Source organism: Emydura macquarii, unplaced genomic scaffold (genome assembly GCF_026122565.2).
Source record: "Emydura macquarii macquarii isolate MOO-44397 ecotype Brisbane River unplaced genomic scaffold, CSIRO-AGI_Emac_v2 contig_1230, whole genome shotgun sequence".
Taxonomy (NCBI): domain Eukaryota; kingdom Metazoa; phylum Chordata; order Testudines; family Chelidae; genus Emydura; species Emydura macquarii.
Window position 1 is genome coordinate 12,005,158 of NW_027131367.1, and position 23,832 is coordinate 12,028,989.

General features: G+C 45.8%; 2 protein-coding genes across 8 annotated transcripts; one reads left to right on the forward strand and one right to left on the reverse strand.

The window, feature by feature from the left end:
- The first annotated feature begins 6,206 nt into the window (after positions 1 to 6,206).
- LRRC59 (leucine rich repeat containing 59) lies at positions 6,207 to 13,537 on the forward strand. The gene is made up of 8 exons (XM_067547490.1): positions 6,207 to 6,263; positions 7,456 to 7,564; positions 8,125 to 8,184; positions 8,762 to 8,920; positions 9,283 to 9,387; positions 10,655 to 10,727; positions 12,033 to 12,206; positions 12,994 to 13,537. The coding sequence occupies exons 2-8, from the start codon at positions 7,460 to 7,462 to the stop codon at positions 13,236 to 13,238; spliced, it is 921 nt and encodes a 306-aa protein (XP_067403591.1). The 5' UTR covers positions 6,207 to 6,263; positions 7,456 to 7,459; the 3' UTR covers positions 13,239 to 13,537.
- Positions 10,778 to 23,807, reverse strand: EME1 (essential meiotic structure-specific endonuclease 1). Of its 7 annotated transcripts, none has more exons than XM_067547485.1 (8): positions 22,848 to 23,807; positions 22,639 to 22,766; positions 21,013 to 21,102; positions 20,464 to 20,585; positions 20,030 to 20,168; positions 18,913 to 19,028; positions 17,335 to 17,524; positions 10,778 to 10,918 (listed from the first exon to the last, which is right to left on the reverse strand). In XM_067547485.1, exons 1-8 carry the CDS (start codon positions 23,674 to 23,676, stop codon positions 10,913 to 10,915), a joined length of 1,620 nt encoding a protein of 539 aa, XP_067403586.1. In that variant the 5' UTR covers positions 23,677 to 23,807; the 3' UTR covers positions 10,778 to 10,912. The 7 variants fall into 7 exon arrangements, with proteins under 7 accessions (XP_067403586.1, XP_067403584.1, XP_067403583.1 ...); XM_067547483.1 differs by lacking the exon at positions 10,778 to 10,918 and adding an exon at positions 12,039 to 12,745; XM_067547482.1 differs by lacking the exon at positions 10,778 to 10,918 and adding an exon at positions 15,244 to 15,991.
- Between the last annotated feature and the right edge of the window lie 25 nt (positions 23,808 to 23,832).

The following is a 23,832-nucleotide window of genomic DNA, read 5'->3' on the forward strand; positions in this document are numbered from 1 at the left end:
AATCCCAGTTACACATTAATCCAGGTAATATGCAGAAATTTGTGACCAACACCTCTGGCGAAATGAGGACATACGGTCAAGGTTGTCAAAACAGTGACTGTATGAATGAGTGAAATCTGAGGGTTGAGTAAGATTTTAACTGTCTCCAACTAAGCCACAGGTCTTAAAATCTGCCTCCAAATTAATTCCAAGTGGGGAGACTTTGCAGACCTGTTTTGTAACTGTGACCTAGTGCAGGTAAGAGCCAAGTGTTCCTGACCTGGTTAAAACCCAGAGCCTAAAGTCCACTGAGATTTCCCTGGATGCTTAAGATTTTTGGCAATCTGCAGCAAAGCAAAGGAGGCAAGCCTTTTCCTTACAGATGCAGAACCCGGTCCTTCTCCCACTAAAGTCAGTTAGAGATCTGTCACGGGCAGCACTGCAGGACTGGACCTACATGTGGCCCATGGCCATGTCAAGTGCACAGATTCAGTACTGCACTGTGCATTGCAGGTTTGGATCTGAGTCATCCCAGGCCTAGGGTAATGCTGCAGCCAGAGATGCAGGATCCTTGAAACTTGCAGCTGCTTCTCAAGTATTATGGGAGATTAGATACTGTTTTATTTACCTTGAGATTTATTCTACACCACTTTGTTAAATGGCTTTAGCTAAATCTACCCCATGTGCTGGAGTTTGGGGCAGGGAGGTCAAGGGGTTCTGCCCTTTGTGTTGCCCTGAGGGCCATAGGGAACCATTGGCTCCATCAAGGGATGGATGTCTGGATGATCTGAACAGCTGATCCACCATCTCTACCTGATTACCTCCTCTGGTCCTCCCCTGGTCCCAATACCCTGTTGTGTAGGGACACAGGGAGAATCCTGAAAAACCGGACCTCACTGTTCCCAAGAAGTTCATACCCCCTATAAAGGCTCTAATTCTGGCCCACTCTTGAGAGGCAGAATTAGATAGTAAAAAAAAAAGGGGAGGGGGGAAGAAAGGGGTGCGGGAAGGAATCAATCAGTTATTTGAGCTGATTAATGCCCGCGTTGCTCTTAAGGCCCTCCCCAGTTATATTTCTACAATATATTTTGAAGCCATATAGGAATCCTTATTTCCTTTTTAATGATTTTGATTAAATAATTTATAGTTCAATAATTTAAATTAGATTGTTACTTTGCCTACAGTGGTCAGCACAATTGGTCACTTACAGTCACGTTCATTGAGAAAGGCCCATTTTCTTCAGAATGGCTATAAAGTCTTCTCATGGGGAAAAGAAAAAGCAGACAGATCACCACCTGACCTTCCCTGTGCATATTCTGTTTTATTACTAAGGGTTTTACCAGGTATGACTGCACAGAGTTATACTACCATAACCAAGTTTATCATTAAACCAAGCACTCTCTTTTCACATTCTTACCAACATGTCCACAATCCACAGCTGTTGAATTCCCTTCAAACTTTGCAGTGTTTATTTGCAACTTTAAGCTTATTTTTAAATATTTTTTACACTTATTTAACTTAGTACACTTTGCCGGCAAAGCTGTACTCACTAAATACAGTTCTTGACAGACAGCTCCTTTTTTACTTTGGATTATCCACGCAGGTAACAGACATTGTTTTCTCCCTGACCTTTTAGGATTTTTTTCCCCATTTAGTTTTTTTTTTTCTTTTCAACTTTCATTTGCTCTTTATGCTTTTTACATTCATTCCTTAAGGCGGCAGATTTTGTTTGTAAAGTTTTAGCCACCAGAAATAATCCTTGTGAAACTGCTGCCTTGATCTGGATTTTCTTTGCCTTAGGGAAATAATGTAGATACTACTTTTCCATGGCTGCCAATGGGTCCTATTTTTTTTGAAAATGTCGGTGACATGTAACAGACCTTTGCTGTGCTTTGCCAATACTTTATTTGTGGCATTCAATGGAGCTCCGCTATCCTCTGCCAAACATTATTTTTTCCCACCTCCAAGACCACTCTCTGGAGTTCCTTTTTTACCTGCTCCCAGTCTACCCCTAATACTTCTCTGGGGAGTCCATAGGGTCTGCTCTTAGATTTAACCTACTTCTCCAGCATGGTACTAACTTCTTTATATTTAAACCCTTGCAATGCCCTTTACCTTAATGCTTGGTTGTGATCCTCACGCTAAGGGGTGTATACGTTACCTGCTTCTGACGAGCAGATCTGAGTCACAGCACCGATATGTCGAATTGGCTTAGTCACTTTGTAGGAACCAATCCCTGTACAGCATCCGCTGTCCATGCATGACTTACTCTTTATCTCATCTTTACATTCCTGACTTCTTATCCATTGTTATCTTGTTCACTGTAAGTGGTACCCTGAGTGGTAACCTTATCAGAGCTAGTACAGATATTCTGTTTCCAGCCTGATGATCCATTTACCTCTAATCTGTCTCCCAAGAAACGAGGCCTCACCTATGTGGAGATACTCATATCAAGACAGGCCTACAACAATTAGGGTCCAGGCAGTCCAAGGGGAGAATAGAAGGTTTAACTGCAAAATAAGCAGTTAACCCAACTGATTGCACACTATGTTATTTTACAGTAAGGGTACATCACGTAAGATCTTTTATGAAAGCTTGTAATGCACCAAACTTAATAGCCAAAATCAGATATGTATACAGGTTACCAAGATATGTGTATACATAGAGACAATTATAATTGTAACTGTGGTGTGACTTCAGCATCACTTCACAAGAGGGCAGTGAAGCAATCAGGTAGAGAGTAGGGAGAGGCTAACTCACCAATCAGATGAGACTGGTTTCAAACAAACACCCAGCCCAGGAAAAAACAATGAAGAACATCAATGCAAATACCTAAAACAAAACCCCAAGAAAGGAGGGAGTTTTCCCACTTTTAATATCTATTGGCACTAAAGAAAAAAACTGCAAATCCTTTTAAAGTGGAAGGAGTTTGAAACCACCCAGAACTGGGGGTACAATCTTAAGGCAGGAGTGTGCATGTGAACACTGTAGCTAAGGGATACACTGGGAAATTGTTTTAAGATGATAGGTAACTTATTAGAAAAGGGATTTTATGTAATATGAAAAAGTGTAAAGCCTGAGGTTGCATTTTTATGTTTATGTTCTGTCTAACTTGTATATGTTTGCTTTCCCTTACCGTTTCATCTCTGTTTATTTTTATCCCAGGCAGCTCGCTGATGTACAACTGTGTGGAGTGTGTATACTAAAGTGAGCTGGTATCCGGCTAGTTTCGTGCCTTCGGGGTTGACACAGTAGAAGGGAACAGTCTGAATATCTAGTTATTACAAAATCAGGGAGGGCTATTGATGTCACAACTGGAAGGGCTATTGGTGTCACCCTCCAAAGAGGGACTAGGTTGGTGAAAGCCAGGGTGAGACCTTATGCTTGTCAAGAAATTGAACGATAGCAGCACAGCATAAAAGGCCCCAGAGCTAAAGGGCAGATTAGTGACAGAATCCCTTATTGTTCTGGTGGTCCCCAAATCATGACAGTCCCATCCCCTGACGTGCTGGGGGAGGTTACAAGTGTCTTCTCAAGGCCCCACCTCTTATATTTTGTGCAGGGCCCCAGAAAACAGGGCCAGCACTGGCTGATTCCCCTACAGCAGAACCCCTAATTTGGCTCCATAGCAGCCTCCTTTACTCTCTCATTGACCCCCCCCCCCCGAGCAGTGAGGCAGTAAAGGTGGTGAGAAAGCACTTTGCTCATACTCACCCCAGGGCTCAGCAGGATGCTGCCTTCAGTGCCAATCTCAGCTTCAAAGCCAGAGCACTAATTCCAGACTCCTTCTGGCAGAGGGAGGCCTAGTGGCCTGTCACAGTGCAAGCAAGCCCTGTGCCCACTGCTTACAGTGGGTCACCACCATGGAAAACACGAGAAATTCCTGTACTGTCATGAAATGTATGTATGACTCAGTTTCCCCACTCAGTTTTGTATGGGTGCCTATTGAGCATGAAGGAGTTCATTTCTTTCCTGGGATAGAGGATACATTTCATTGTACATGCACAAACCAACCAAAAATATTTCTATCAATACTGATCAAAATTTAAAGATAAGCAAAGAAAAAGATGCTGCTTGAGAACTTAGTCAAAACCCAGTGAATTAGACTTGTTACAAATGTACTAGCAAATGAATAAAAACAGGTGTGATTGGTTGATTTAAGGATATGAACTTTGTATGTTTGACATATGATGTTGTAATGCTTTATAAACCATTAACACAACTTGCCATTTTTGAATCTCAATATCTACTGAGAAATAATTGTCTGACCCCTCCCCCCCATCATTTCCTGCTACTGTGAACATTTATATCACTAGAAGTCTTTAGAAAATTGCTTAAAAAACCATTATTAGCATCAAAATTTTATATATTATATATAGTTTTTAAATTCAATGGAAGATCAAAGACTGGACCATTAACTTGACAGGACATGTTAAAACAACACAGCTGGAACTGGAGACAAAGGTGTTGGGGGACCACAATAAGATCCTGCTCAAAGGGAGGGCAGGGCAGTATCCAGGATGACAAGACAGAGAGGTGGTCCTGCAGCATGCAGTTTTATTCCCAGGCTGGGGCAAAGCAGAGCTCACCTAGCTGAATAAGCAGAAACTGGAGTGTACCTACATACTGTCTTCCAGCTGACTAATAAATGATATCATTTTGAAAAGGCTGTCCTGTGTCCCAGGAAACATCAGCTGGTTGCAGGGCTCCTAAGAAGGTAAGTCTCCAACAGGGATCCAAGCTCCTTTGGATCTGCTGACGGAACCATGGTGAGAAACAGAGGTGCTGAAGCCAGGGACATGGTCTTGAAATACCAGAGTCATGCAGCTTCCCCTTGTAAGAGGTGGAGGCCCCAGGCCCTACACTAAGAAGGACACACTCCCAGTGTATAAAGGTCAGAAGTATAGCCTGCCCCAGGGTAACAAAAATCTCTCTGGACCCACTGGCAGGCACCTCCAACATTCCTATACCACTTCCCAGGGGCTGGTAGGAAACCCAGACCCACCCTTTACACTGGTTTCCAGCCCAGGCACCCTATAACAAGTAGCTAAGGTCTACACAGTCCAACCCCTTGCTACAGTGTCCCTAGGCTTCTTCCTACCTAGTCCTCTCAGGCTTTCTTCTGTCACAACTCCTCTTGGGTTGACTCTTCTTCCAGTGCTAATTCTCCCTCTTTCCTCTACTCCCAGAAAGCAACTGCAAAGAGGCAGACTAGGCACTCTACCATCCCTTTCTACTACAAACATCCTGGCTTTAAAATCCAGCTTACTCCTGCCCAGCTGGGCTTCTTGTTCATTTAGACCTGGCTCTCCCTGCACGTGCAGCCAGGTATCCTAATTAGACCCTCAACCCCACATTAACCCCTTTAAGGCCTGTGTGTGGTACACACCACATCACAGAGATCAGGAAACTGAGGCACAAGCAGCCCCACGGCAAGATAAGCAGGGAAAGACCACAGAAAGCCAATTCCACAGGGAGCATAGATGCTAATTTCTTGCCCTAGTTTAAGGAAACATAGCACTCCCTTGGATCCATGACATCTCGGTCACACCAGGGCCAAGGCTGGTCCCTGGGGTTTATTTTAGCAGCCAGGCTTGTCACGTAAACAGAGATCAACACACGTGTGCAAAGAGATTTAGCAGCCAGTATCGCCTGCATGGGCCCTTGGACTCACATGCGGAGCTCCCTCGTCCCCGGAATAACCTGGTTGTAGGTAGCCTGAAGAAAAGAAGGTTCCCAAGTGATCTAATAAATCGAGTAGATGGAGGATGAAGTTGCTGCTTTGCGGGAAGAACCTGTTTCAGGGGGAGCAGACACCCGAGGCTGAGTGAGCATCTGATGAGGACTAAGAGTGGGAGTGGGAGAGATCACACGGGTGGCAATGGGAGAACTCGTAAAACTCCCTGAATGGGAGAAATCTGAGAGACTCAAACAGAAACTTAAGCAGAGGAGTGTCAGATCTATCTAACGGCTGCAGCTGCGGTGCAGGCTTAATGATGGGGCTTCAGAGCCGCCATCAGACACAGCTACTAAGGGGGAAAGAGTATCACCCAGGACTGCTAGCAAGAGCCATCTCCCCACCACCACCTGGCTCCCCTCGCCCCGCCCTCTCCTTCCGCAGCTGGGAGGCGCCGGCCCTGCAGGGGGCGCCGCCGTGCCCCCTCCTCCGGCCTGAGCGCGGGGCCCTCTTGGCGAGCGGACCGGCTCGTTGGCGCTGGCGGGCTAAGCCGGGACGTGGATGCGGAAGTGGCTGGCAGTGGAGCGGCGGCGGCTGGGGCGGCGCGGTGAGTGCAGGGGCCCGGCGGGAGGGGGCGCTCCGCCGCCTCTGGTCCGCGCCTGGGGGGCGATCTGCGGGCATTGGGGGAGGGGGGAGTCTCGGGGGGGGGCCTGCGGGCATTGGGGGAGGGGGGTCTCTGGGGGTGTGTGTCTGGGGGGGCCTGCGGGCATTGGGGGAGGGGGATATCGGGGGGGCACTGGGGGATGTCTGGGGGGGGGCCTGCGCAGGCCTGGCAGTCTGAGGCTCTCTCTTGGCCCCTGGGGGGAAGCCCTGTCTGGCCGGGGTGTTCCCACGGGGGATGGGGCTGAGGGGACCCAGGCTCGTGTCTGTAAAGCCCCGGGCCCAGAGGGGATGCTCCCCGCCCCGCCTTCCTGCTTTCCTCCCCAGCAGCACAGTGCGGGCGGGCTGTGCTGGGATGCAGAGCGAGGGAGCCGGGCGAACGCCCTGTTCAGCGGTGCCTCCTTCACCCCTATCCACTCCAGATCACGTTACCACCCCGGTACTTCTCCCCTTCACACAGAGAGCTCTCTTTAAAAACATCCTGGGGATAACATCCCCCACGCCATCCCCCAAACAACAACAAAACACCACAAACTCAAACCAACCCCTCAGGCAGTGGGACAAACAGACACCTCACACTCTTCTCAGGGTGCGCAGATGCTGGCATGAGCTCCTACGGAGGCTGCCATTAGAGGAGGCTGGGTTATTTCTGAGAAAATAAAACCCTTGCTCATTCAGTCAGAAAAGGCTTCAGGGTGCATGGTATGACCTACACTGATGATCTCTTTCGGGCTTCTCACATCTAGGTTGACAGGCCGTATCCAGCTTGAATTGGTAAAGCAGAACGACCAGTAGTTGTTCCCATTTGGTGGGCTGTTCAGTATCCTGTGCTAAATGCATTGATGGGCTGTCAGTCCAGTTCCCAGTAGACAGGTTGCAAAAACCACATCTACAGTTAGCATGAATTGGTAAACACTCTGACATCCGAATCAGTGCAAGATCTGAATGGCCCAGGGGGACCAAAATATCCCTGTCACTACTCCTGCTGTACTTGTTAGGTAGATACAGATTAACAGAAAATAGGTAGGTTTGTTAATTTCTGTTGGTGCCCCCTCCTCTGTTCCTTTTCTTTTTCCCTTCCCAAGAATGGGAAGGCTCTTTGCTGAGCCAGTTGAGACTCTTTATTTACCTGTCAATAGGATCATGGCAAAAGCTGGAGGAAAAGGAGTGAACCTGAAAGACAAACTTGATGGCAATGAGTTGGACTTGAGCCTGAGTGACCTGAATGAGGTGCCAGTCAAAGAGCTGGTCAGTATGAGTCTTTCCTGGGGGAAGTAATATATTTCAGGGGAGTCTCTGAAGTTACACTAGGTCTTTGTACTGGTCCTGGTGGGGAGAAGGGGGCAGGTGGGGGTGATTCCTGGGATTGCATTGGGCCCTGTGTAAGTTTTGTGGTTTTTACCAGCTCAAGGTGCATTTGTGCCAGTTCTGTGTTTACAGGCACACACTCTGTTTCTCCTGGTTTTGAGAAAAGGGGAAGAGAGGGCTATGAAACCTTGAACTCTTCCTGTCTTCTGGACTTTTGGTGGCTGAACTGGCCTGAAGAAGAGAGGGTTCCCAACTATTGTGGATTAAACAGATGCTTTGGGTGAAGAACCTATTTCCTGGGGAGCAGTTTTCATAAGCCCCTGAATTTGAGAGAGATGTAAGAGACTCTCAAAAGTAGCTTGAATGGTGGCAATTGGAGAATTCTTAAAACTCCATGTAGGGGAGAAATCTTAAAGACTAAAATGGAAACTTAAACAGCAGTGTATCAAATGCATTAAAGTAGTGTAGCTTTGATATAGGTTTCCTTGGTTCTTTTTCAGGCTGCCCTTCCAAAGGCTACCATATTGGATTTGTCCTGTAACAGCCTCACTTCTCTACCGGTAAGATGAGAGAGAAGCTTTGTGGAGGAGGGTGGGGTCTGTTTGGAAATATCTTTTGAAAGGTACTATCATCCTTCTGCATGGGAGGACCAGGTGGGAGTGTGGTAACTATCAGTTCTCTTAGCTTCTTGGGAGGCTGAGTGGCATTGCCACCGTTACACATGGGCCAGTATAAGTGACTGATTTTTATTGAGGTTGGCTGGCACAGCATATTAGCTGTGCTTTCTTGTAGAAAATGAGTGTACTCAGTGAAGATTACAGCAGCTTCCATTCCAAAGTGCTCTGTCAGCTAGATACCAACAGCATTGTTGAATGTCTTATTTTCATTGTAATTATATTGCTATGTATAGCCCTGTTTAGGAGGGTATCCACTGTTCCCTACTTCACAGTCCCAGGGTAGAGGGGGAAGAGGGTAACTTTCCTCCATCACACAAACAACTTTGTAATGAGCCCAAGCCCATGTGGATCTTCCTCAGCTCCCTGCAAGGTGCAGCATTTGACAGCTGCTACATCTGTTATACCTTAGTAAAGGTAATTGACAAACTTATAAACTTCTTCACTTCTGTTTGGGTTCTAGTCGGACTTCTGCAGTTTGACCCACCTGGTGAAACTGGATCTGAGTAAAAATCAGCTTCAGCAGCTCCCCTCAGACTTTGGTCGCCTGATTAACTTGCAGCACCTGGACCTCCTGAACAACCGATTAGTCATGCTGCCAGTCAGTTTTGCACAGCTCAAGGTAAAACCCCTCTACTAGGCAGTTCAGATAAGGTCTTGGAGTGCAGCCCAGAGTCTCATGATTCTTCTGTAGTTGATTTCTCTAGTAAAATGTCAGTCTCTGCCAGCAGACCACTGTGGGCTCCAAAAGGTAATTGGGATCTGCAGCATTGCCCTGACAAAACATCCACAGTTCTGTTACAGTTAGATTCCTGCTTGAAATCTGCACTTGTTTCCCATATCTCTTTCATTCATGTGACAAATAGCTCTTTGTTTCAGCTTTGATTCTCTAGAATAAACACAGCCTTGTTTGTGCCCTTTGTTTATGACTGTACTGATGCCTGCCTACTTTATCCTGGTCCCATTTGTATTTCCTTCCTGCAGAATCTGAAGTGGTTGGATCTGAAGGACAACCCCCTGGATCCTATCTTGGCCAAAGTGGCAGGAGATTGCCTGGATGAGAAGCAGTGTAAACAGGCCGCTATCAAAGTAAGGAAACTGCTCTGCATTTTATTCTTATCTTCCTACTTGGATTCCTTGGCTGTTCTTTCTCCTCCTCTTGCTTGGAGGCTCTCAACATGGCAATTTTTAAGGTATCAGTCAGGAGGGCAATGAGGGAGGGTCCTGAGGGAATGAGTCCCATTCAATGACACTGTTAATCCTGTGATGATTTCACTACGGCCGTGACCCTAGAGATCTAGGAAGTGAGCTAAGCAGGGTTCTAAGCCTGAGGTGGCATTAAGAGGGAGCATTTAAATGTTGATCACCAGGAAAAAAGATGTACTCAGAAAAACCATCCATCCCCAGGTTTGCACTTCTGAGGAAGTGCTGGCAATCTGTAGGCTTGTGTAAAGAGTTACTGCTTGGAGCCACGGAGCAGGGCTAGAGGAGATTGGAGCCTATGCTGCTGCAATTCTCTGCCATTCCTCAGGCAGGGATCACATCACCTTTTTCAGCCTCCGAAAAACCATGTGATCATGGAGCAGTGGACACACACCAAGCACCAGCGCATAGGCTGCAAGAATTTCTTTAATGGTGAGATTTTGTCTGATCCTGTAGCAGCATCTTTGGGACCAAAGCTGAGACAGTGCTTCGAACACTCAGCAAAGTAATGGAAGTCTCAATGGAGCTACGCCAAATTGCACTGGCTGAGAATCTAACCCAATGCAGATTTTAGTACACATTCCTTTATCAGACTTGTATGTATCCTGGTAGATGACATCATCAGGCTGGGGTTCATCTCTTGTGTAAAAAAGTGGAATCAGTATCTGTTATACAGCTTTCTTCATCATTAACATGTCTGTTACCTCACTTTCATGGTCAAAGCCCTGTGTGCTGTGAGGCAAGTTGGACCTAAACTCTGCAGCAAGGGCTCCTAGATTCTATTCCAGTCTCCCTTAAATCAAGTGGGTGGTTGTATCATTCATTTTCATGTTTAACTCATTTAATCAGTCTGGTGTCTCTATTTGTTAAAATAAATTGAAATGTTATCTGGTCCCACCACTGAATGACAGTTTTTTTTGTACTGACCATGCATTCCTTTAGTATGGAGGTTGTCAGGGGCAAACATGGATATTGTGGCATTGGTGTAAGAGCCGCTTGGGACTTGTATTCTGCTCCACAGAATTAGATGTCAATCCCAGAGGAATGCATTCCTTCTCCCCCTTACGGGTGCATTGTAACGCTATTTCCACATTAAGATGACAGTGCAATGAATCTTTGCATAGATCTCATGCTTTTGTCTTGGATCTCGAAGGTGCTGCAGCATATGAAAGCTATCCAGTCTGAACAGGATCGAGAAAGACAACGAAGGCTACAAGCAGAGCGAGGTAGGCACAAGAAGCCCCAACTCCCTTACCACTCTAGCTCTTTTCTGCTTCCAGTGATTACATGGCCAAACCAGCTGATTCTGCTCTTCAAAGGCAGCTAACAAAGACTGTTCAAATATCATGGCACTGCTGACCAACAGAATTTGTTTTGAGTTGGAGAAAGAGATCCCTGGATAACCAACTGCTTAAACCTGTGAAAGGAGAGAGGAGCCTGTGACCAACTCTAGAGGAAACGCGTGGGTCTCTGGAGGATCATTTGGGTAACCATAGGAAGGCCTGATGGGTTGTTGGGTTCCCAGTAGGTATTGGGAGACCCAGAGAACCTAGAGGCTGATTTTACGTCAGTATGCCTTGGAGATTGTGATTTCCACGCTGATATATCCTACTGGAGAACTGTCTTATCTTAAAGGGGATCGTGTTTCATATGCACCTTCTTTTTCTTTTCTTTTTGGAAAGGTAGTGTGGTTTGAGTGCTGGAGCAAGAGAACGGGAGTCTTACTGCTAGTCACACTGAATATTTCATGTAGGCCTTGTCTACACTAAGTTCAGAGCTTTAATTCACCATAAGTAGAAGTGCTAGTGCAGAAAAGGTTCGGTTGTTTTACCTCAAAGAGCTAAAAATGCATGAGATCTGTCCACAAAAGTGCTTGCACAATTGCTGTTACCAGTGATAAATTATGGCTCCAACTTTGAATGTAAATGTACCTTTAAAGGAAGGCTAACAAACTGAATCATAATACCTAAGATTACTATAATTGAAAAATTAGTGACAAACATTTATTTCAATATACTTTTTGCATCTGACAATACTCAGTGCATGGTTAGCTTCTTTTCTGCAAAACAGGGCCTTAAGAATATGAATTGGAGTCAGAAGAACCCTTAATTTTTTAAAAGGAATTAAACAGGGCATACTATATAAAGTGTCCTATCAAACTAGGATTTCTTTAAAATTAACAAAATTTAAGTTGTGCCCCTTTGACCTTTGTGCTTCCATTTCATGCATATGTAACATGGGAACACTGCCTCTTACATGGTATTATGGGGCTAAGATAATACTTGTAAAGTGGTGAGATCTCTGGATGAGAGATGCTATTGACAAAGTGTAAGGGGTGAGGAATGTGTAGATTTTTCACTAACTCACAAAAGACTGCTTCCAGGGAAGAATAGATCTGAAAGAAGGAGTGCATGCAGCACTTCTGGAAAATAAAATGGGGCAGTTATTTAATTGCTTTCCCCTCCAAGTGGGGAAGAAGCAGTCATACAGTGAGATTACAAAAGGAAAAAAATGTTTGTGTTGGTCCACAGAAATGGAGAAGAAGCGTGAAGCAGAGCAGCGAGCAAGGGAGGCTCAGGAGAAGGAACTACGGAGGCGAGAGAAGGCAGAAGAGAAGGAACGCAGGAGACGGGAATATGATGCACTAAGAGCTGCAAGGCAGGAAATGGAAATGCAAACAAAAAGAGAAACCAGTGAGATCCCAAGTAAGTCAATCATAGAGTCAATAGAGAAATATCCACCAAGGAGGAGGTGTAACTGTTTTCATCTATATTTTGGCAGTGACAGGGAAATAAGTGGAAGTTTTGCCTGCCTGCAGCTCCACCATGCTTTTGATAGTGCCAGATTATGTAGCAAAATGTTAGGAAGTAGTTCCTTGTATCAAACATAGTCAAGGGGGCGGGGGGAGGAAACAGGCCACAGTCGCAGTTATTTCAGAATCTTTCAACGTATGAATAGCTCTAGGAGAACAAGCAGAACTTCACCATCTTTGCAATTGAGATCTTGATTACTTACGTGCATGATTCAAAGTTTTGCAATTGCTGCTAACGAATATTTCCTCTGCCTTTAAAAGACTTTATTGAACATATTTTAAAAATATGTGCACGTATAGAGCTCGTTGGCAAAAAAGGCTTCTTAACATGAATTTAATGCATTTCATCATCTTCAAAGCTGTTTGTTCATCTGGATAATTTTGGATGCGGGCAGAATGGTTGTTTTTCTGAGAGATCAAAATACCTGCTTCCTGAAAAAAAATATGAAATGTTTCATCCTTTGTGGATGGGGCCTGTACTTACGTTTAGACCAGATGAAAGCTTAAGGATATCTGAAATGGTGTAGTAATTGTTCCTTGTTATGGGAGAGCTAAACATGTGGCATAGCATCTTACCATAAAGGACTCGTATAGGTATGTAGGATGCTTACATGATACAGATTTCTCTTGATGCGTTATTTGGTGTTTCCATTCTCTTTCCTCAATTTATATCATTACAGAGCGTTCATCAGCCTCTCATCCATCTCAGCTGCCCCAGCATAGGCGCTCCTGGTTCCAAGCATTATTGAAGCTGCTGCTTTTGATATTGCTGTGTGCCCTTAGTACTGTGGCTGTTTGCCGGGTGACGGAGCTGCAGAGTCAGTCTCTGTGCATCAGCGTGAATGCTCTCTATGAGGATGTGGTAACTGCTTTGCAAAGCCACAAAATTGTGCAAAATGTATTACATCAGAACTCGCAGCAGTGACGCTGCCACCTGGACACATGCATTGTCAGCGTCTCTTACCACCATTGACACAGCCAGAATTCCTATGGAATTGTGTTCTGGTGAAACTGCCTTTAATCAGTCAGCACTGGATTTGCTGGTCCATTCAGAATCGAGCAGAACTACTGCTTAGATCATTTTTGTTGTGCTTGTGTCTCAGCTGGTCTGCAACTCCTGTCCTTTGCCTACATTAAATTAGAACATGTTAACACTCTCCCTTACTAATGGAGCAGGAGGTTGCCAGGCAGCAGAGGAGGGAGGAAAGCCTTCTGGGTAACTATGGCCCTGAAAGAAGGTGGAGTATTTTGATTGAGTAACCATCTTGCTGACACTTTTGTTCATGCAAACCTTTGCTAAAATCAGTGGTGGTGTGGCTGTATGGTATAGGAATATAAGCCCACTCCAGGACCAATTGAAGTATGTAGGATGGCTGTGTATTCATACATCAGAGTGGAGGAGTCATGAAATGCTATTGAAATAAGAATTGTCAGCAGTGTCAATATAACAGTTTTTGCAACAGTTTGGTGTCTGATTCCAAGATGGATATTTACATGGCTTACACACGTTTGTACAGGGTCTCAGTTTTGATTAGGGTCTTGCCTGCTAACAGATATTTTACTATTACACCATAATGGGACCATGACCCTGAGCAAACTAGTGCCAACAAAGAAGCTATACGAAGGAAAAACTTGGTTTTCCCTGAGCCAGAGCAGGCTCCAGAAGGGTAATGGAACCTTTCCCTGCCACCCTATGCTAGGCACAGTACTAATCAGTGGGGGACAGTAGGATAGTCAGTAAGACAGCCGGGCTGTGGAGAGCCCACCATACATTAAAGTCCATTAAGTGTCTCACGCTGGCCAGTGTCACATTAGCATCCTCACTGTGGTAGGTCACAGTGTCTCCCATGGCCTTAGCTGTATAGGATTGTACTGCCCAAGTGTTTAATGTGTAACAGTCTACGTCTGGTGTCTTATGCCCTTGTGATGCAGCACAGCAGTTCTGTTGCTGTACAGTAGCATGTGGGATTACTGCATGACCACGTGAGGACTTGCTCCACTCACATTCCCAGTGTTTAATTCCTCCTCTGATGTGCTGTTGGGAGAAGCTGTCACCTGTGCTATTAAATGCAAATGGACAAAAGCTACGGCTGCTGCACCCTAGCTCCACTGTAACAGATAGTGGCGAGGGGCTTTCAGCTAAAGGGAAGATACAGCCCTAAGTGCCCCAGGGGCGCACTACCTAATGCTCAGAGGCAAGTTCATACATGAAATATCTTAACCTTTGTACCATAAACTATCACCATCATGCTGCAACAGGTGCTTGCTTTGTATCTGAATAGCATGTTATGCTGAGGTGCTGCAACTATGAACCATCAATATCCCATCATAGGTAAAGGTTGTCTCCAGTAGAGAGTGTTCTACCCAACAACTGTTCATGAAGTTTGCCTCATGGCAGAAAGAGCTGTAGCACTCATCACAGACTAACAGCATGACTAGCCCAAAAGCATTAAGGGCAATGCAAAAAAATCATTTAACTCTAGTGCTGATCCCAGCATAGATGTAGTAACAAAAAATGGATATTTTCTCTTCTGAAGTGGCACTAGTGCAATGGATAATTATATGCGTTGCACAATATTTGACTTTACTTAGCACTCATTTCAATCATTGCTTTGTTACATGAATATTGAAAGACCTCAGCTGCCCCCCCACATGCATTTGAGTGCTGATGGCTTCAGGGGAAGTTAAATACACATATCCACAGGCAGATGCTCCGTATCTTAAAGCATCTCTTGCTGAAAATGAAGCCGATTAAAGATCAGCTTATTCTCTAATCCATAAATCAGAGTTCAGGCACCAGTCGATCAAATTTTGGCTAGAGCCTTTGAGTCAGTGCAGCTCTAAATTTTGTACCTGAGTGGGGTACAAAGCATCTTTCATTGTTGAAGGGTGCAGAGGGGGAAAAAGCTTCTTCCTTTATGCACTAGAGAGAAAATTCTCCCACTCTAATGGGACTGACTATAGGGTTGTACTGTTTCCAGCAAGTGTTACTAGACAGCTATGAATGAGCCAATGTCCATTCCCTACTAGGTGTAGGGTTTGTTTTTTTTTAAGCTCATTGATATAGGAAAGGGCAAATAGTGGCAGCTGGCTTCTTTAAAGGATGACACGGGAAATAGCTTGACTCATGAAGAGACCTGGCCCTATACAGCAGTCCTGATAAGAGCAAACCACCTACTTCTAAGAGTAGAGAAGATTTATCCCAAGGACAGAAAATGCAGTTTATCACAGGCAGAAAAGCTACCACTATTGCACTTGAGGGCAGTATGATAGCCTTGGCCAAGGAAAATGTTGAGGTGCCTTCTGAAAACCAGACGGGTAGAGTATTTCAGGCATCCTTGTGCCATAGGGGACGTGTTCTCCATTGCAGGCTGGAGAAACAGTGGATTTTAAGTTTTAAAGCAAGAACCAGGACTCCATTCATTAGCTAAAACACTTCTTCCCAGAAGGGAGAGGAATATGTTTTAACCAGGCAATCAGTAAAATCCATGTCTTCTGGGGCTAGCCAGTGACATCCAGAGAGAGGTCAGGATTGTGAGAGGTCATCTGCAGATAAATCCGTTTGGAGAGTTCTGGTCCAACCCGCCGAGATGTGGCAGTCACACCATCGCCACGGCGCACAGGTATGTCAGCTAGCATGTTCTGTCGCTCTCGCTCTGAAAGGCATCTCTGATAGGCCTACAAACAGTACAAAGGAAGGGTGATTTCATCCATTGTCATGTTCCTTTGTCCACAAAGGACATCAGAGGGGAAGGGTTCCTTCACTGCTTCAGCCTTTTCATGTTTTACCCGCCTTTCATCAGTTCTCCCTCCAGACCTCACTTGGTAGTCAAGAGGCATCGCCCACTGTCAGCAGGAATTCAATAAGTACAGACTACGTGCACTGTTAGGACTGTCAGGCACACAACTGCAACAGAAAAAAAACTGTAGCCTGGACACACCTAGAACAGCCAGGGTTGCTTTACTTATGCATGACTGGAGATTTGTTTTCCCTCTCTGCAATTGAAAACTCTTATTCAAGCAAGTGAGGGAAGGAACTTCAGTAAGATAGAGGTCGTCTCTTCATTCTGCTGTGAACACCAGTCTGACTTTCTGCCAAAGCCAATAGATGCAGAGAAGTCATTTTCTCCAGCATCTCTGTGAACTGAAGTTAACCATCACTTGCATTTAAAGCCTTTGAATCAAACTCTGCATCAGTCATCACTGGTGAGAGGTGTTTCAACAAATTGAGAGAGGCCTGTCTACACGGAGTTAATCCAGGATAGCTATTCTGGATTGACTAAGTGTAGATGCTCTTATCCCAAATTATATTAATCCGCTTCCAAAGTAGATCAAGCCAAAGCTAATTTTGGAATCAGAGCATCCACAGGTTGTTAGTCTGATTTAAATTTACACCCTGCTTTATTCCAGATTAATTTTCATATGCAGGTGTGCCTCCCGTCTGAAACATTCATGTTTAAGATACATCCTGCCAAAAGCACAAGGGAAAGTTCCTTACTAATTACTTCAAATATCTGGGGGGAGGGAGGAAAGGTTGGCATGAACAGGAAAAGGGCCTATCAGGCAGTCCCAGTTTTTCCACAGCTTACTCTAGTGTCCCATATAAACAGCTCTCCTTCTTGGCGTCAGTATCTCCCTCACCTGCAACCTAATGCTTAGAGCAGAGGAATTAGCAAACCGGAATTTTATTCCTGGCTCTGTCACTTACTGGAATGCTGAGGCTGGGTCACAATCTGTGCCTCACTTTTCTTTTCTGTAAAATGGGGATAATGCCCATTTTTTGAAGTGTTGTGACAACTACCACTGAAAGGTGCTATGGAAGTACAAAGGGTTTGCCACAGTTACACCACACACTGTCATGAGGGGGCTGGGTGTTTCAGATAAAGTACTCTAAGGTGACAGGGGATCAATGTCTCAGAATTAATCTCTATGAAGTTATTTAACATAAGTCACATTCTTCCCCTCATTGCACCAGTGAGCGATGTGCACACAATTTATCAGTAAGCAGGGAGTGCCCTTACCTGACTCAGAAGCAGAGGGGAAGGGTAGGCAGACACAATAGCGCTAGCCATCTCCAGACTGACCCGGTTGAATTGCTGGATCTGCCTCTTCCAAACCTGCGAGAGTCCCTTCCCTGAGCGGTCCACCTTCACACCTCCACACCACTCACTCTCCAGGTAGAAGGAGAAGCCTGTCTTCTCTCGCTCTAGCCTGCAGAGGGCATAGAAGGGAAGGAGAACAAGACAATCACAAAACCAATCTTTGCATCTCTCAGTAGATAAGGAGAGAAAAACAATGGCCACAGATCAGGGAAGCCTCACATCCAGCCTAGAATTAGAGAGATCAATGGTATCAGGGTAGATGTTCAAAATCTGACGTACCTTCCCTACAAGTGTTAGCAAGATCCTTTTATTGCAGTGGAAAATAACCAGAGAGCTTGGCACGTCGGAAGCAGGACCAGCTATAACAAGGGGCACAGAGGCAACTATGCTGGCTTTGTTCTACCCAGGATTCCCCTTAGCAAGAGCAGCCTCAGGTCCCCTTTGGGCTATTGGAGCAGCACAAAAAGGACTGGGTATAGGGCAGAAACTGACCCAAATAATCCATGTTTTTTATTCTCGACACCAATATCCCAGCACTCATGAGCAACCCTGTGACAAACCAATGCACATGCAATCTGGGAAACAGAATTCAAGCTGTCAAAGGGATGTTATAAGCAGTGATAAAGGCATTTTAAAGGTTTGTGTGTGTTCATGGATGCTGCTGTCAGCCAAATGCTGAAGTTGCTGTGATGAGAGCATATCATGGAGTTCAACCTTACGCTGCTGGGGAGTGACCTGTGAGATTGCGGCTGTAAGAACATAATTACAACAGTGTTTTCTTATGGTCATTCATTAAATAGGGTTCTGCCTCTGTGACACCTCTCAGCCACAAATATTTTCAGGGTCAAGCATAGAAGTTGATGCTCTAGCAATGGAATCCAGCTACAGGGCAGAGTCCACCCTTATTTACATCCCCTTTCCACCGCCAAACACAGCTTGACAATAGCTTTACTTGACACTCTCAAGTCAGACTCCAATACTGAGTAGGCAAAACAAGCTCTTGGGAAAGTAACCCCAAATGCACCACCTGTTTCAATGCAAGACGCGCTAACATTGTTTGCGTTTAAGGCATCTCATCAATGGTAACTCAGCACGGCCTGGTCTTTGAAGATGCATCTTTACTATGAAAAAAGTGTGTTCTTAACTCAGGTTAAAGTAGCAGTGAAGACACAACAACTCAGCTTTTAACTCATGTTAGCAACTCACATTCAACCCCAAGCTGCCTTACAGGCTTTAACTCATGCTGCTATCCCAAGTTCAACTAAAGTCATTGTGTCTTCACTGCTATTTTAATGTGATTTGCTAACCTGAGTTAAGAACACCCACTTTTTTTTTTTGGCACCAAAGACATATCTGAAAAATGTACTATACTGTGAAGCACTGAAGTAAGATCACATGACTGACAGTCCCCTCCAATACTCATGGAAATGAGGCCTCTCCTGAGCATATCCCCAAAAGCAAGATGGCTCACGAAATAAATCCCATACTCTCACTCACTTGAATGGTGCTTCAGCTACAGCTTTGGTGAACATACTGGCAAAGTCTCCAAGCTCCTTCCAACTTTCGAGGAGTCTAAGCTGGACTCCTGTGTGAAGCTGCAGATCCACCAGTGCCTGTAGATGAGAGAGGGCCCAAGAGTGAGTGAGGCGACTCATCACCTCCTCTCACACGCACCAGCCTCAAATCCAATCCCTAACCTTTTTGCTTCAGGGGATGTTTTGGGAAGGGATGTGAACCCAAGAAGCCTCTAAAAATAGCTACACTTGATCAAGAAACCAACAAACACATACAAGATTGTGGAGCGACAGGGGCCTTCATAGGACTTCGCATCAGAAGGGGCAAGATGTTTCTGGGACACTACCCCAGTCCCATATTACAGCCTGCTGGAGAACAAGAAGGCTGCCTCAAGTCAGCCCTATCTCCATGGGAATGGCTAGTTTAAAGCATTCAAAGATGCAGTTTGGGATGTTTTATCCATTGCTTCTTGGGTTGCTTTATAGAAAAATGTATTACATGTCAGTTTAATGCTATTTCAGTTGTAGCAAATTAACTCCTCCATGGAGAGACCTCTGTTTTGCACCATTTACCCCATCCAGTGTCCACTGTCACCTATTGTATACACTCTGGTTAGGGTTATCTATGAGGTTGGAAAGAATGATGGGGGTTACATCAGAAATCTACATTAAGGAACTGACTTCTGGAATTGACATGGAGGAGACATGCTGGTCTCCTGGGAGGTGAGATTCATGTGCAGCATTAGGTCTTCTAGCAGCTAATCACAGATGAAAATCTCTATCTCATTCAGGCTGCCTCCCTAGCTGCAAGAAGAGTGCGAGAGAACGGACTTAGACACAACAGAGCCAAGAGAAAGACACAGAACCAACTACTGATTCTCACTAGCAGCAGAATCCCTGGGCCTATCCTGTTTCTATTAGATATGTTCAGGTCAGTTCCTCTTTGCCTGTGCTAGAGAGATGAGGCTGAAATGCTCTACCCACAAACCCACGTATTAAGGAGCGTTGAATTCCCCTTACCCCAGAGTGGGTCTTCTCAGGTAAAATGCTAAATCACTGAGAGAGCCAGGAAAGGAGAACAACGCTCCAAGTTTACCCACTTCTTCCACTTCCACCCTGGACAGCTCTGGGCCAGAATCCTTCTTTTCCTTCCGTTTTTTCTGTTTCCTCGGTCCTTCAGCTCGGCTTCCATTCAGCACTGCTTGTCGCAGCTTCTTCCGGGACTGACCTTTGTGAGATCTGAGAAGAAAATGAATAGCTCAGGAGTGTTGCTGGCACTGGAGCAGATGAGAAGACATTGTAGGAATGATGCAGGAGTGCAGATTGCTGGAGAGCTCATAGTTACCAGCCTTCCCCAATAGGAGATGCTGCATGAAACAGTGGAGGAACTCTGGTTACATGATTTTCATGTTTCATGGGATTATAGGAAATCCCATAAGTAATGATACAGAACACCTGTGGCACTCTAGCTGGGGCCACTGCCAGCACTTATCCTCCAAAGAACAGCATAGAAATCTCAAATAAGAATTCTAACCTGAAATATTTTTCTAGTTCAACTACAGCCAGTGCTAGAGTTTTTCCAGGAGCTCTCTCCAGGACACAGGCCACAAAGCTCCGTAAAGTCTCTTTTGATCCTGCTGTGCCACCATGGACTTCCTGCAAAGAGAGTCAGAAAATAGCATTTAACCCCTTTCTGATCATACAGGCCAAGACAGCTCTAGCAAAGAGCAACTCCAGGCCCCAATTCTACAGCTGAAACTGTGTATATGTAAAGGTTTGCTCACGCAGATCCACTTGCAGAACTGGAGTCTCAGGTTCCAGTGCTGCAGTTACATCAAACCCCTCAGCCTGCAGAGAAATTTCTGCACTCCCCAGACATCCTTTCAATACAGCAGCAATGGGGGGTTCCATTCTCACCTGTTTGGAAGGCTTGACAGCATTGGACATTCATATATTTTTAAAACAGGAAAAGATTTATTTGCCCTCAGGCTCCAAAACAAACCTCCATAAAAAGAGAAATAGGTAACCCTACTGTTGATTCAGGCACATTTAGACAGCACATAGAAATCACGAGCAACCTCACCTGTTTGTAGCTATAGATCATAGATATAAAATCCTCCAGGCGAAGCAGAACCAAGATATTGGGTTCTTCTATCCAGCTGCTTTCTTCAACCTACCCAGAGTTGAACACATGTTGGATTGAAAGCATCAGTGAAACTGATCCTATTCTGATCCTAGCTTCATTTATACCCAGGGGTTTAGCCACACATGAAACATTTCAGTCTGAAAGCTTGTTAATGATCCACCTCCCTTGAGCTGATGCTCTTGCTCGCTGCCAGGATGGCTAAAGAGAGACATGAAGGCAGAGTTACTCAGACTGCTGAGGAGTATTATAGTGCACATGCAGCATCAGTTATTAGTAATCAGAGAGACAGCATGCAAAAGGCTAGAAACAGCAAGAGACTAGTGTGGTCGTAAGGAGCAGAGAAATGTGACACCAAAGTGGAAAACATTAAGAAAGTTCAGAAGAAAGCAAGGATCTGAGAACCTGGACAATTCATTGTGTTTATATAGCATAATACATAGTTTCTATCTGCTTTACATAGAGTCACTCTAGGGAAGATTCAACAAAGGAACGCACAGTAGCTTGGAGGGAGGGAAGCAAGTTCCAGTTCAAAGAGAACATCAGCTATCCTTCTGGGAAGTGATGAGAACAAGAAAGAGAAGTGAGTGATTGGGGAGTAGATGGGCACAAGTTCAGAAGTTTTATGGAGAGAATGTCTAGCGATAAGCCTGAATACCAACGAAAGAATTTGAAATTGGATTCAAAGGTGGAGAAGAAGTCAGCGAAGGTGGGATGGAGATGTAACAGTTCCACTTCCAGGAGGAAGAGTAGTCTGGCCAAAGCATAGCTGAGATTTAAGAAGAAGGATTTAGAATAGTCCAGAAAGGGATTGAAGATGCAGGTAAGGATTTCAGAGGAGTAAGGCCAAGAAAATGACTGGAATTGTTTCAGGGGAGAGGCAAACAGAAAGCGTTCAGATCAAGGATAACATTCCAAGAGGTCTGCACTAGCAGCCAAGGCTTATGGTCCAAATTTAGTGATTTCAGAGACATGGAATAAAGGAGTTTTTAAACTCTGGAGGAAGACTAATTTCTGGAACATTCAGCAGTAGAAAATTATGGCTCAGCCTGGAGTTGATAGAGCCATCACAAGCAATTAGAGAGAGAGTCAAATCAGGTGTGGAGATGGGTGTTATCTCACTAGAAATAATGCCAAAGGTTAAACCTAGGAAAAACACATTACAGAGTTAAGAGACGTAAAGACACGTACAACTGGGAGCAGAACTCTGTGGCACACCAAACAGAGGAAACAAAGAGAAATCTAAATCTTCCTCCAGAAATGATAAAGGTGGCTCACATGAAGCTTGAGAAGAAAGCAGCCAAGGTGATTGGGACTGGAAAAGAGATGAGATGGGAGAGGTAAGTCTTGAAGTGTTTGGTTACATAGTATGGAGAAGACAGCTAGTGAGAACAAGTGGGAAGTTTCACATGCAAAAAGAAGTCAGTCTCATTTTAAGATTCTCTGGGTAGCTCACAGACAGCACAAAGGTACCACCAGTAACAGCAGATTACCAGGCAACACAACCCCAGGTGCTAAGCACAGAGGAAGAAAAAGGTGTGAATTTCAGTCATTGTGGTCCCCTACCTGAGATGACACAGCCCTCCTCCTCCAGGTGATGCTACAGGGAACAGCCTGACTCTCAATCACACAGCAACAGTCCATGGACTGCAAAGCACTGAGGATTTGCCCCCCTCCTTCTACCTGTAAGAGAACTGAGATGGGTGCAAAGGTCAGGAGTCCACAATGAGGACTGACAATTAACTCAGGATTGACAAAGAGATGAAAGATGGTACCTGGATCCAGCACCACGGTTATGTGTTTCAGGCACTCCACTGGTCGCTGAGCCTTCACTATGTTGGCAAGAGCCTTCTTCCTCTCTCGCTCCTGCTCCTGCTGCCCCTTCTGCACTTCCAGCTCTCTCCTCCTCTGCAACGCTGCCTGACCAGCCTCTCTCTTCCTCTCTTCCTGGCTGCGTTTTGACTTCTTCTGAGGAGAGGCCATTTCTGAACCTGCCTCTGCCACCAGAGACCTGCTACTTTGCACTGGAGAGTCTGATAGACAAACTGGAGGCCGGTGCGAAGGCAGCCTTTTGGAATCCCGTGTGGCATCGTCTGGGTCACTATCTGCCATTTCCCAGGAGGAGGCAGGGGTTCTCCTCTGGATGTCAAAGGCCTTTGGCAGCGCCTGGTCTCTGTACTCGGTAACCACCTGTTCATTGTGCTGAGGGAGCACAGGACCCCTCGCCTGACGCGCTGCATCTCTGCGGCCCAGCTGCTGGCACTCAGAAAGCGAAAGACTCGTTTTGGAGGATTTACAGTTCACCAGTTTCCCCCTTAACCTTTCAGACAAGGGCGTTATCTCCTCTTCCTCACTCGCACTGCTCAGCCGCGCACTCACACCCTGGCGGGAGCTGGCTCGGCCACCCCTCTGCCTGCCAGGGACCTTCCTCCCGCCAGGGGAAGGAGGCGGGGATCCCTCCGAGTCAGAGCTGCAGATCACCACGGTTCCCGCCGCGGGAGGAGGCTGGCGGCGGCGGTCGCCTGCGGCCGCAGGGAGCTGTTGCTTTAGGAACGTGAACGTCGGCAGGGCCTCGGCGTCGCTCCCGTCCGATTCCAGGGACATGGCGCGTGGCGGCTCCGGGCGAGCGAGCGAGGGGCGCCGGCTGCGGCCTCTCGGAACCGGAGTCACGGGGAGTGGAGCCACGAGCGGCCGGCGGCGGGCAGGGGCTCAGCACGGGGGGGGGCACCCAGCCTCGGAACCCCCCGCCGTCCTGCAGAC